This window comes from Scleropages formosus, chromosome 11 (assembly GCF_900964775.1).
Source record: "Scleropages formosus chromosome 11, fSclFor1.1, whole genome shotgun sequence".
Taxonomy (NCBI): Eukaryota; Metazoa; Chordata; class Actinopteri; order Osteoglossiformes; family Osteoglossidae; genus Scleropages; species Scleropages formosus.
In genome coordinates, this window is record NC_041816.1 from 2,973,599 (window position 1) to 2,986,287 (window position 12,689).

Sequence of the window (12,689 nt, forward strand, 5' to 3'; positions counted from 1 at the left end):
GTCTAGCAAAACTGACACGAAATAAGTAACGGGGACATGGCAATTCATAACACACCGTCCCTCTTCTGTGGACTCTCGCCTCGGGCAATTCTCACTTCCCGCGCAAGATTTGCCTGTTTTGTTCTGAAGTTGAGAACATATTATAACCCTCAAAGTGCATGGCTCAGAGGAATGATTTTTTTTTCCCTTTATTCAATTGCCAGCAATAACAGATCTACAGAAATGTTAGGCTGAAGGATCACACTTTATTTACAAAGTTATGGAGAGTGAAACAGTCCAGTGTGAGAAGGTAAAGTAAAAGCTACCATGATCCAGAGTGCTCTACACATCACTCTTTATCTCTATATGTGTGGAAGGCCACGTAACAAGACACAAGCTGTAAAGCATCGAGTGTGAGCGGTCTAGCCACGGCGTGGAGGTCTGGGGCTGAGGGGTCCGTGCCAACGGGGGTCCGAGCTCTGAGCTGCAGGGTGGGCGTGGGCGTGGGGGTGGGGGTGGGCTGCACTTTACTTTCTGCGGCGAGCAGCGGCTCCCTTCTTGCTGCTGTAATGTGGTAAGCGAAACAAATGCAGCCATGTGAGAAATCAAACTTAAGACATATACTACAGCGCCTTCCAGAAACAGCCTGCCTATTTTCTCTCATATTGCTCAATTAGAAATGATACAGCAATACATTTGCCCAGGTAGTACTTTCATTGCAAAGTCGAGTGCTCCGAGAACATTTTTCAAAGCCAGATTGATACAGTTGCCTGTCAATTTTGTAAACAAAGGGCAAATCTTGAAATATGATATAGGTATTGACACCCCTCAACCTAAATATTTGGCAGAGCTTTTCCAGACGCATTTCGCCCAACATCTCTCCAGCTCATGTACGGTGTAAATGTTCATGCACCGTAACTTTGTGAGCACCACCAGATAAAGCCTTTATTCAGCCGCTACTCCGGTAGTGTTTTGCTTGCTTGTCTATCTTAATATTATTTATAAAAAAATGGTAGGAGCGTATCAGGACTTGTCTATCCTGTGTTTTATGCACCTACTCGAACAACGAACCTCAGTGCAGCAAGTGGTGGGCAACAAACTAGGTTTTCTTGAGTCACATGTCTGCAGCTATGTCTCTTTCTCTTAATGTAATGCATAAATTGTACTTTTGCTGAGATGTGCAAAAGCATCTGCTAAATAAATAAATGTTAATGTAAATGTAAATGTAGCTGCCTTTTGCCACAATAACACCTTTCAGTCTTTTGGAGTGGGTGTCTTCGACCATATTTGGAGAAATGTTTGGAAAACCTCTCATACACTTGCTCATGCTCCTGCTCAGGCCCATCTCTGAACATTTGGGGGCTCTGAGCAACGTCCTACTTGCCTCTCCCCCCAGGGAACGGATACATCAAGGAATGAATACTTTTGATTAAATCTGATCAGCCAGATCTTTCGGTAAAAAAAAGATAAATACAATATAAATAAATGAATAACTACTAAATAACTGTAACAAAAATCCCTTGAACTTCTGTAAACAATAACAAAGGTAAGATTCTGTAAGGTTCTTTGGACACTTCTAGTGGACTAAATTTTTCAGGGCATGTCAACAATTCCTGACCCCAGAGCACCCACTTTTTTATGGCAAAGTACCAAATAATTGTACTGTAGTGATACCGAATAAACCGAATAGAGAAATGGCTGTATCATTTGTAATCCAGCAACCTCTGAAAATGTTTGCAGGATTTAAATACTTTTTATCAAACTCAGCATTGCAAATGAAGCAAAAACTAAACAAAATGTCAATTTCCAAAAACAGACCCGCTTTGGCGACATGCTTGTGGGATGCGTGCCAGCCCATCACGTCTTACCACGCATGCATTACCTACCGTCCTTTTCACAAAACACACCTAAAAAGTTTGTTCAATGTCTCTACCGTTTACTACATGCCTTATTCTAGGTACCATGGAGACATACAGGTATTTTTTAGGGAACACATAATCATCCCAGTACAAACCTTCAAAAAGACTATTAGAAGTCTTAAGTTCTACTGTAAAGACACACAAAAAGCACGGACACACACGGCTTCCACGGAGGGTGCGCATCGGGAATGCAGCTGACACATCTCCTTTACCTCTTATCCGGTAACCGAAGGGTAGAAAACACCACAACTTAGAGCCGAAGGTCCTCATAGTTACATGAGAATATAATGCAGCAGTTGCACAGAGCAGGGTATTTTACCACATACTGATGCTCTGGAAGTTAGTCCTTTACCATTCGATGCCCTTTTAGTAATATTACACTGAGAAAGCTGGTGAGAAATTAATCGTAGTTGGAGCTTAAGGATGCAGGGCCTTTGTCTGCTTTTATATGTATGCTATTTGATAAAACCTTCATGAAAATTATTTACGGTACAGCACAATCCTTGGCCGGTTGGTCAGATCCTTCATTAAATTTACTTACTTTCCATTGCATTGTGGGAAATGTGAAGGTGACAGTGCTAACCTCAGAAATATCTATGCCATGTTGCATATTTTTTGCTTTACGTGACTTTTACAAGTTTGTATTGTAATAATGCTGAAAAATGCGTTTCTTTTGAACAGGCCAGAGGCCTCCGTGAACAGGAAATGCACCAAGTTCTCATGCTGTTGCCTGCGTGCCGCTACTTACTGCTTCTGGAGCTCATCAATGCGGTTTCTGAGAGAGATCACCTGGAAACGACACATGGGGGGCATTTAAAAGCAGACAGATGGGTTACCTGGTGGAAGCCCAATTCTCACCTCAAAGAGGAGCGCCCTCCGCTGCAGACTGTCTGTAGACTTAGTATGGGTGAAAACCAGGGCAAGCTGCACACCCACCACACTGGAAATGTACTTGTCTAGACGCGAAGATGAACGAAACATTTTGGCTATCTTTTGACACTAATTTGAGAGAAAGCATATATAAGTCAAGATGATTACGAGCCATCTCTCCTTGTATTGCAGGGTTCCCGTGGGTTGTGTGCCGACGATGGTTTTCCAGCCCAAGAAAAATAAATGGCAGAAGCAAATCGGCTCTCACGACTCACAGCGAAGATCATCTCAAAGCTCCCTCACCAACGCCAGAGAGAGCACGGACCTGTCCTGGTACCAGAAAGCTATCTGGAAAGCATCACTTACCTGTGAAGGCACTTTGACCAAAAGCCTCAGGAAGACCAGGGGCAACAGATAACTGAGAATACTGGAAAGGGCTGCCCTGTGTACTATAGTCCTTCAAGCCTTACTCTAAAATTTTAAATAACCCCAGTCAAAGAGATTGAACAAGCCTTTTACCTTCAGTCTGTATGTATATGATGTATTCTTGGAAAAGGTGATGATTTCCAACAAACTTTAAGAAAGATGGTTTCACAGCATAAAGAATGAGGCCCATTTTCCAGCAGGTAAACTGTGCGCAGGGTTTAAACCCCATGCGCCGACCTGTTGCCCTGTTTCCGTGATGCCCTCGGCACGTTCCATGCAGGCAGACCATGCGCTGCCAGTGGAGCTGTTCGCCTTCGAACCTTGAGCTACATTACTTACTATTTACTCAGCTCCTCCACCCTCTTACGTAGTGTTGTAACCTGGATGAGATCAAAGCACAACCGGGTTCAGATTTGCACGGGACACGTCGTTCCAGGGCGGGTGGAACGACAGAACGTCTGACAGGATGAGCCTTACTCATTAAAGGCATCCAGTGTACCCAGTGATTTTGCCGTTAATGTGGCTTGTTCATCTTAGCTGTGTTGTATCCGAGACCAGGGTACGTTGTATCAGTGTCTCTCAAAGAGTCATGAATTTTCATTATTAATTTTGCTGATTTTCTGCTGTCACCGTCACTTTACAATCTGCCACTTTAACGCTGCTTCTTGGTAGGTAGGTCTTGCCATGTGCGTTTGATTCTGGGCTGTCTTCTTTCTTCCGAACAGGCATGTCATCTTCAGTTAGCTTTGCTTAAACTTTGGTCATTTCAAAAGTTAATGAATGTTGTGAAAATAAAGAATAAAGTACAATTTTTTCCCCCAGTCACATCACTGGTCCGCAGAGCAGGAATCGCTCACCTCATACTTCTGCTTCTTCAGCTTCTCCATGTGATCAAACTTCTCAGACTCCAAGGTATGCATCCATTCCCACAGTTCCTTGGCCTTCTCCCTGGAGAAGGACAGGTGTGTCAATGAGCTACGTCAACCACAGCAACACAATTCCTAAATCCTGCTCACCGAGTTCACTGCTACCACTGCTTGGTGCCTAAATGGATCAATCCAGGGGAGAGGGCCGAGGTCTCGTACCTCAGCTTGTCCTCATTCAGATGGTCAATGTTGAGAGCCTTGCGTCTCTCAGCCAGGATCTTCTTCTTCTTCTCACGCTCAGTTTGCTTCTTCCCTCTCTTCTGGTCAGCCTTAGATGCCACAGTGGGAGGAAGAAAAGAAATGAGTTTACATCTAAGGTACTCATGTATCATGTCACATAACGCACATGTGCCAGTCATAACTGTGTCACAGTGCAATACACTGTATAATCTTGAGGCATATAAAAATTATGCTTAACATGAGACTATATTGGGAGCAGAATGCAATTCTTTATCCACAGCAGCCTCCAAGATCTTGGGTCACCTTCTGCAAGTAGCTGCTGTATTGGGAGCCCATGTTGGAAAGAGCGGTCTTCTTCTTGGCCTCCTCATCGGCTCTTTTCTTAGCATCAGCCTCTTCCCTCTTCAGCCTCTCCTCCTGCAGGAGTGACCGCAAACAGACCGAGAGCACATGTAGGTAGGCTGTAGCACTTTCGGAGTAAAACAGTGCACAACGCTTACAGCACACTGAGAGGCCATGGGTGACCAGCTGGCCTAGGTCTCTCAGATTTATGTTTCAGTTGAGTGTGGCCCCTCAAGAGCTTAATTTTTTCTCCTGTTACATATTAGTCTCGAGTTTTTGTTTTCCTTTCCTCAGATGCCAGATAGCCACTTCATCACCACTTTATCACCACCCTATCACCTTACAGTACATTGGTGCAAACCACATTTTATATATTTATCCACAAATTAATTCTTTTTTTTTAGTACTACACAGCACAACGAGGAAAAAAATTAAGAATTCAAAAAGTAGCACACAAAACCCAACAAAAATCCCCCTTAGAAACATAACCCTACTTCTTTCCATCTTTCAAAACAGATTCAAAGGGAAAAATGTATTTTTAAATGAAAAAATATTTAAAATAACAATGTTTTAATATATTTAAAAGGGTTAAATATATATATATATATATATATGATTATTTTAAATATTTAAAAGGGTTATTTATATATATATATAATTCTTTTAAATATTTTAAAATATTATTTTAAATATATATATATACATAAGAAATGGATAGCACAGGACAAATAGTCTTGTCTACCATAATCTGGCAAAACTTGGTACATTTCTCTCACCACTTATACAGCTAAAATTTTTATGTCCACAGCAGTAATTACTGTAAGCAAGAATGACAGGGTTAAGAGTGATATTGGCGCCTGCAAAATGAACTGAGGGCTACAATCCATTGTACATGAGATGTATACCGTATATGTTGTGCCTCGTTCTCCATTCTTTAAATTCTCACATTCTCACTGTTATATGTGTTGGTCTTGGTCAATCAGTTATCATTTGCTTTTGGTTTATCATTTGGTTTATCTTTAATCTCTGAATGCCTTCCGGATAGAGATCTCTATAAACTGTATCGCATTGCGTTGTATTGCATTATACATCGGAGAGAAGCTCCCGGAAACACACCTCACGTCTCGCCTGGCGCTCCTTATCCTTCTCCGCACGGATCCTCTGCTGTTCGGACCTCTCTGTTCTGCGCTTCTCCTGGAGGGGCACATTGGAGCGAACGACGTTGTAGACCTCCACACCACCAGGGGAAGACAGCAGACTCCAGCTGTGACCTTCTCGTAACTTACAATTCTTTCTTTGAGGGCGATGAGCTCCTCCTCCTCCTTCTTCCTGTGCTCAAAATGAGCATCGATCAGGGCCTGCAGCTCAATGAGGTCTTTGTTCTGGCGTTTCTTCTGGATGTCCTGCAACCAGTAGATGAACGCGGAGACACGGCCGTTGGCGCCAGCCGATTCGAATCATGTTCCATGGTGCAAGAGAGCGGTCAGCCATGCTTTTACTTACATCAAAATCCACTTTGTCACCCTCAGGAATCCTGGGTGCAGTGGGTCTGCAAAAGTACGAAATCATGCCATTTGTTCCACAGCCGCACATCTCTTACCTTTCTTCTAACTTTTACCTTGCAGCACTTTAGGTCAAAGTGAAGTAAACGGCAGGAATTGCCATATTCTCAGTAGTACAGTACACACAGCACAACTGAAGTTCAGCATTTGTAAGGGATATTACTTACTTGAATTTTGGCTTCTCCTCTATAGAGTCAAAGTAAAAAATAAAAAAGGACAAGGAGTTAAAGGGTTAGACAGCGACAAACTTTGAAGACACAATGACATAGTATATGTTCAGTGCTCAAGCGTTTTTAATTTCTTCAGGTTTTACCATTTCACATTTAAATGTATTTATGCTAAAGAAGCTTTCACTTGTCTTATATATGTATCAGTTCTCATGCTCCACTTTATACTGACCATGTTATTCTAGATGATCTAAGAAGATGGTATCAAGAGCTGAAAATTCTAGAACTCTCTCACACTGATAACACAGCACGGATGGGATACAGCACACAGACAGTTATCATAGAGAATTTGTTATTCTAATGACGACTGTGCAGTCGGAACATTTACCCCAAAAAATGTAAATCTACAAAGATGTGCAAAAGTATATTTACTGTGATTTGCAAGGTAAGGCACAGTGATGCACAATGTAGTTTCACTTCTCAGAAATAGTTCATTCATCTACGAGCTATGGCAGAACAGGTACAACTGCTGTAATTATTATGCACATTGGACCCTGGTATTACAAGACAGCATCCCTCACGGCATTGTCTGCTTATAATAAGTACCATCCTGTTCTCCTTCCTCGATCGCTCTGGAATGCTCATGCAGAAGGAAGCAAAGCTAAGATGAGCAGCGGGGTCTTTGTGCAGTGAAGCTATGATGAGCATTCCATATTCCTTCACCCTTTTGCAATGAATCACAATGTGGATTTTGGGTTTTTGCCATCGACCAGTTTCTCTGTGACTCGTGGCTCAGACTCGCGTGCCCTAAGGAGGACTGGCTTGTATTTTTTTTTGGAACAGCAACAACAGAGTGGGTGCAGGACCTCCGGTTTGAACGACGCGTACGAGAAACTCATCCACATACCTTCCTCTTCATAGGCCTCTGCAAGCAGCAAGCGTTGAGCGCAAAAAGCAGAGTAGACAGAAGCAAAGTGGACATCATTAGGGTCAGGGTTTCATGCCTCTGCGTTCGCAAGACTGGAAAGTCGTTTCACGTTTGGGAGCATAGCTTGGCTTCGCATGATCCCAGACGGACACATTACTGCAATATAGGCTGGAAGGTAAAATGCCAGCGTAATCTCTTAGCTACTCGACCCTCCGACGGAGCCCCATATTGCCGTAAAAGTGACACAAAACAGGCTCCGGCGATTTAATTCTGCCTTTACCTTGACAGAAGTGGCTTGTGTTAAAACAGGAATTTGGAAGGATTGAGAAGGTCAAGTAGGCAAAGCAGATTCCATGAAGGCTAAGCAATATTTCCAACACTAGAACGAAGATTGTGCATCATACATGTATATAGCTATCTATAAATATATATATATTTTTTTTTACAGTCAGGCAGGAGATCATATTAACCATTTTCACATGAAACAACAGTATTCAAATTCAGATCAAAAGAAAAAGGAAATGTTATCCAATCCCACATAATTGTAATAGGAACATTTTGTGAACAGTTTCTTTGGGGTGTTATTGGTGACGTTCCCGACCGCAGCCCAGTGTGGCGGCAGTACGGGAAGTCAGGTTATGGATCCTGGGTACGAGTGAGTACCGAGAAGGCGGGGGCTGTTGATAGCCGCATCACCCTCAGGATACGCATTCCACTATGAGCACCCAGAACCCCCCGGGGTGTTGCTAGTATAGCCAAGAAGCTAGTTAGTGACGTGCAGCTCAAGCTCACAAATGTACATACAATGTACATGATGTCTTACGTATGCACGTTAAAGGTGAGGTGGGTGCAGCAATTTGAAGGTTCACTGAATGTGACGTCAGAATGGCTGAGCTTTGATTTTCGCGCCGGTCGTCTAGTGCCTTTTGGGACCATTGCATCCCGTTGAGCCCTCTCTGACTGCCCTCCCTTCTCGATCATAGCAACAAAAGTTTGTGTCTGTACAGAAAATGAGTCAGTAGGGTTAGTGCGCATGTATATACGCGTCACAGGTATATACATGCGTGTCATTTTGAAAGAGAGAGACAGAGATGGTTCCTTGGTTGTGGCCGGTTATGAAGAGGAGGTACCCTGAGTCGAGATTTAGGTAACATGATTGGAAGGATGAATGAATACTCATGCCACATACCTTCCTGCACCTCCTCCACTGGCTCAGGCTGAGGCTCAGGCTGTGGTTGTGGTTCTGGCTCTGGGGCTACCTCTGGCACTGGCTCTGGTTCTGGCACTGGTTCTGGTTCTGGGGCTACCTCTGGCTCTGGCTCTGGCTCTGGAGCCACTTCTGGTGCTACTTCTACTTCTACCACCTCTTCGGCTACGACTATGCAGCATGCAGCAAGCAGTCGGGAAATGGAGGGTTTGGAGAGGGCGGTTAGTCGTGAGAAAGAGAGGCATTGGAAAAGAGATCACGGTTCGGTTAGGAAAGTGAATCGTGACACCACACAGAAAGAAAGAGTGGAGACACACAGAGCTGTGAGACACTAGTAAGGAAGAAACGTGTGGCAGTTTTTCTATGGTCAAATAACGGATTCCTGGGTACCGAGAGAGCCTCGTGTAAAGTGTTCGTGCAACGTTCATTGCGCTGCAGCTGAACAAAAATCTTGACTTTTCGTCTTGTTTTGTGGCTGTAAATCATTAAATAAATTGAAAAAAGAATCAGTGCTGATCACTCTACCTGCAGTAACTTTCGAATGTCCAGCGTGTGCCTCAAACACTCAACAGCAATAACAGAGACTACTGGTGCCTTTTTTGACAAAGTCAGCATGATTTGATTTGCCATGAATGGCACTGAGCGTGTGCCTTAGGATGGAAAGAAATAGAGGGTGAACCACCTAACTGGCCCCCTGCCATGGCTGCACAAGATGTATTAACAGATGCAACCAGATATATAACACATCGGTGCATGGGAAAGGGGTAAATGAAGTGTTGAGAGATTTCATATGTACCAAAGTTAATTTTTGTCCACTAGCACATTATGAGTTGACCAAACCAGTTATGAACATGAAAAGTCCAAAAGGAAAGACAGAGATTATCTGACATGCCACTAGGTGCGGTTTAATCCAATGAGAGAGAAGGCGGAAAAAAGACACTGCTGAGAATTAGGGGTGAAGAAATTTGTATAAAATTAGTTCAAAGAGGGAGAAAGTTTAAATAATCTTTTTTTACCTTCCCCTTTGACTTCCCTTCACTTTTCCAAAAACAAAAGCCATGAAATAGCAAAATTAAAAAAGAGAAATACACGTACTGACTGTCAGACTTAATATAGCAAAAATGAATACATTCATGCTAAGCATTACGAATACTGTCCTTCACGGCTGAAGAAACGGCATCGAGATTTTTCCTTCATGTTATTGTGTGTTTGTCGTGTTTTATTTTCATTTACATATGTCAGGCCATGTGAAATGTCTCAGTGGAACAAGTGTCTCAGAAGCACGTGCTATCCTGACTGCTCTACCTGCGATGCTCGTGTGCAGCTTTGGAGGACAGTGTACCAGTAGGGCCATTCATGCTGAGCTATGGTGTCTCACCTTGAAAGAGTCTCACCGACTAATTCCCTGGTGGGTCCCGAAAACCTCAACTCCAATATATCTTATTTTTAGTCAAATTTTATTTATTTAGTTATTTTTTTTTCTGCCCCAGTAATTATTCATTGCAGCAACACGATAAATATTGACGTCAAACGTAACTTCATACTGGACACATCTGTTTTGTGCCAAGTTAGAGCCGCAGCACAGCTTGTTTCTAGTCATAAGCGCTCGCGTGTAAGCGTGATCATCATTGTAATCAGTCGATTGAATTTTCTTAAATGCGTTTGCCGCAATCCCATGTGATAGTAGTGGTGCGCATGTGGCATCTGAATGTCGCGCACTCCTACTGAGTCGACTCGGACTTGTCGCGTGTCAATTTTGTGTATAACAACGTGCATCAAATCTGTTAAAACACAAAGAGGGGTTTAGCACATGGCAATTTACCGATTCTCTTAGTTATCATGGGAAAATATCTTTGGAAAACTGAGTTTAGGTGTTTTGTCGCACTTACTATTCACTTTCGTACATTCATGATATTTTGCTTTTTCAAAGGCTTTTTAAAAAAGTTCTTTACTTACCCTCTGCCCTGAAAAATAAAAAGTGGAACAGAGTTAGTACTGAAACATCTTCCAAGAGCTCGCGAGATACGTACATTGCTGTTGTAGTAAACTTGTCTCTAATTATGCCACAGTTATTGTCTACTGCTTAATAGCACCAGCAAACATGTGAATATTTTCCAATTGCAGCATTCGTCTGGGTTTAAGAGACGGAAGTAGAATTTAAGGTTTTTGCAGACATTGATTAACGCCGTGGCCGAAGGCTCGTGTCCAGAAATAGACTTAGTCAAAGAGAAGCCCGGACTGAGGACCTTTCCCAGCCATAATCCATAACGGCTATAAATAGAGGTCAACTTGGAGAAGTGTGCACAGCTCCTCCTGGCACCACGGTGGGTGCGATATGGTAATTGTGTCAATACTTACACTTCTTCGGTGTCAGACATGGTGACTGTGGATTTTGCACCTGTTCAGAGGGGAGAAAGAGAGTTTTTTTGGAACAAGGTGGTAGCAACGAGATGGTCCCGTGGTGTGAAATTACGCACAGAAGCCCTTTTTCTTCCAGGCCGTAAATGAAATCTAATACGAAGGTGACTGATACGATGGAATGAAAACAAAGTTTTTTCCAGGACCATCGCCCTCTGTTTTGCGTTCTTCTTGCCAGCTGCGTTTCAGTCCGTTGTCTCTCAGTAGTCCTAAAACTACTTTTCATTCGGTCCGAAGGTTTTTCTTTGTAAGTGGTAAAAAGGCGGCGCAGCGAAATACACAAAAAAGTATTTTAAAAAATATTATTAACTGCTACACTTGCAAGCAACGCTTCTTCTCTTTTCCGGCTAGAGATCCCGAAAAACTAGGAACCACTTGATCAGATGTCATATTTTCATATAAATCTTTATCTCTCGATTATGTTTTTGAAGAGATTCTGCATAATAATCTGTTACATCTACTAAAGCTTGTCATTTGGCTCTGAAGTCTTGGCATTTACTATTACATTCCATGTTTATACAAATTAAGTGGTATAAAATTGCCATCCTCTGTCATTTATAATGGAAAAAAAATAAAAATTCTTAATAATTTCATGCGCTTTTATTGTGAATTGTAATTGCATACAAGTGTGATTTCTCTAACTCACAAATCAGAGAGACTTTATTGCTGACAGCTGTTAATGTCTTTCAGTACCGGGATTGTATTTCAGCTCACTTTGCTTCTGTTGGGTCAGCATCTCTGACTCTCATCGCCCTTCCATATGAGGCCACAGAAGAGTTGAGAATGGAAAAGGCGGCGGAGGGAAGTGTGTTCAGGGGAGCGCTAATCTTTGCATGTTACGTGCTCTCTCAGAAAGCGTGACCAAGGGACGAACCGCCTGTACGGCTAACAGGGTACGTCTGAGTACGGTAACACGGTATCGCTGCGGTGCGTCATTCCTGCTGCACACGAAGCAACAGAACAGGAGAAGTCCATCATGCTCAAGACATTTTCAACCTGGAAGCATTTAATATAAAGTCATGTCTTGCTTTATAAACACCAAACTGACAGAATGACGGATTAACAAAACTCAGTTCTTTTAAACACCAGTTTAAAGGGACTACCGCTAATAGCAAAAATATACAATATGCAGTTTAACTACATTTTTCAAAATATTCTCATGGCACATGCACGCACATAATCCTAAATTAGATGCATTCGTATGATTGGAAAAAGCATATTGCTCATACCGTCTCCTCTGCATTGCTATTTTAAGCTGTTTCTCATTCAAAAGTGCTCATTTTAACATGCGCAGCGTGTTTGGATATTGCAGAAGTTTCGTGCCATAGTATCATAGCATCTACCCATTTAACGTGTCTGTTCCCCAGGGTGGGCAAGGAGGTTTTATTCGTGACCAAACACCGCACATGAGACACACGCGCATGCAAAGAACTCAACGCGCTAAGTAGAGACGTGGGGCCGAGATGCTGCAGAAAAACACATCGGTTTACTTCCTCCTGTTTCCCACCCGGACCGGTCGGTCCCTCTTTTACCCTACGGAACGAAATCAGTGCAGCCGGGCCGCGCCTAGGTGCGTTCACAGGAGGAGACGGCGATGTGAGCGGGTGCGGTCCACCTGCCCTGGGGAGAGAGGACCACTGGACACCGGCGCTCTCTCTCTCTTACCTCCGGAAAGCAGAAAGACGTGAGCTCCCTGGCGGCGGACACTGGCTGTAAGGGCTTCGCTCACCTCCCAGGGTGATTAAGTGTTTCTGTTACAGTGACA

At 43.0% G+C, this 12,689-nt stretch overlaps 1 protein-coding gene across 3 annotated transcripts; it reads right to left on the bottom strand.

Moving 5' to 3' along the window:
• Window positions 1-225: 225 nt before the first annotated feature.
• LOC108934645 (troponin T, fast skeletal muscle isoforms-like) lies at window positions 226-12,651 on the bottom strand. Of its 3 annotated transcripts, none has more exons than XM_018752614.2 (13): window positions 12,590-12,651; window positions 10,865-10,904; window positions 10,463-10,470; window positions 8,489-8,677; window positions 6,372-6,390; window positions 6,146-6,191; window positions 5,929-6,045; window positions 5,759-5,836; window positions 4,604-4,717; window positions 4,280-4,389; window positions 4,052-4,142; window positions 2,647-2,687; window positions 226-543 (listed from the first exon to the last, which is right to left on the bottom strand). In XM_018752614.2, exons 2-13 carry the CDS (start codon window positions 10,882-10,884, stop codon window positions 507-509), a joined length of 870 nt encoding a protein of 289 aa, XP_018608130.1. In that variant the 5' UTR covers window positions 10,885-10,904; window positions 12,590-12,651; the 3' UTR covers window positions 226-506. The 3 variants fall into 3 exon arrangements, with proteins under 3 accessions (XP_018608130.1, XP_018608128.1, XP_018608131.1); XM_018752612.2 differs by lacking the exon at window positions 2,647-2,687 and adding an exon at window positions 3,534-3,574 and having other exon boundaries at window positions 12,590-12,650; XM_018752615.2 differs by lacking the exons at window positions 2,647-2,687; window positions 8,489-8,677 and adding an exon at window positions 3,534-3,574 and having other exon boundaries at window positions 12,590-12,642.
• Window positions 12,652-12,689: the final 38 nt, after the last annotated feature.

Excerpts from the sequence above, each read along its gene's own strand:
- LOC108934645 (XM_018752614.2), bottom strand. The coding sequence starts at position 10,884 with ATGTCTGACACCGAAGAAGT. Across the intron at positions 6,046-6,145 it reads GTGACAAAGTGGATTTTGAT|GACATCCAGAAGAAACGCCA; the intron begins GTAAGTAAAAGC and ends TACTGGTTGCAG. Across the intron at positions 4,718-5,758 it reads AGCGCCAGGCGAGACGTGAG|GAGGAGAGGCTGAAGAGGGA; the intron begins GTGTGTTTCCGG and ends TCACTCCTGCAG.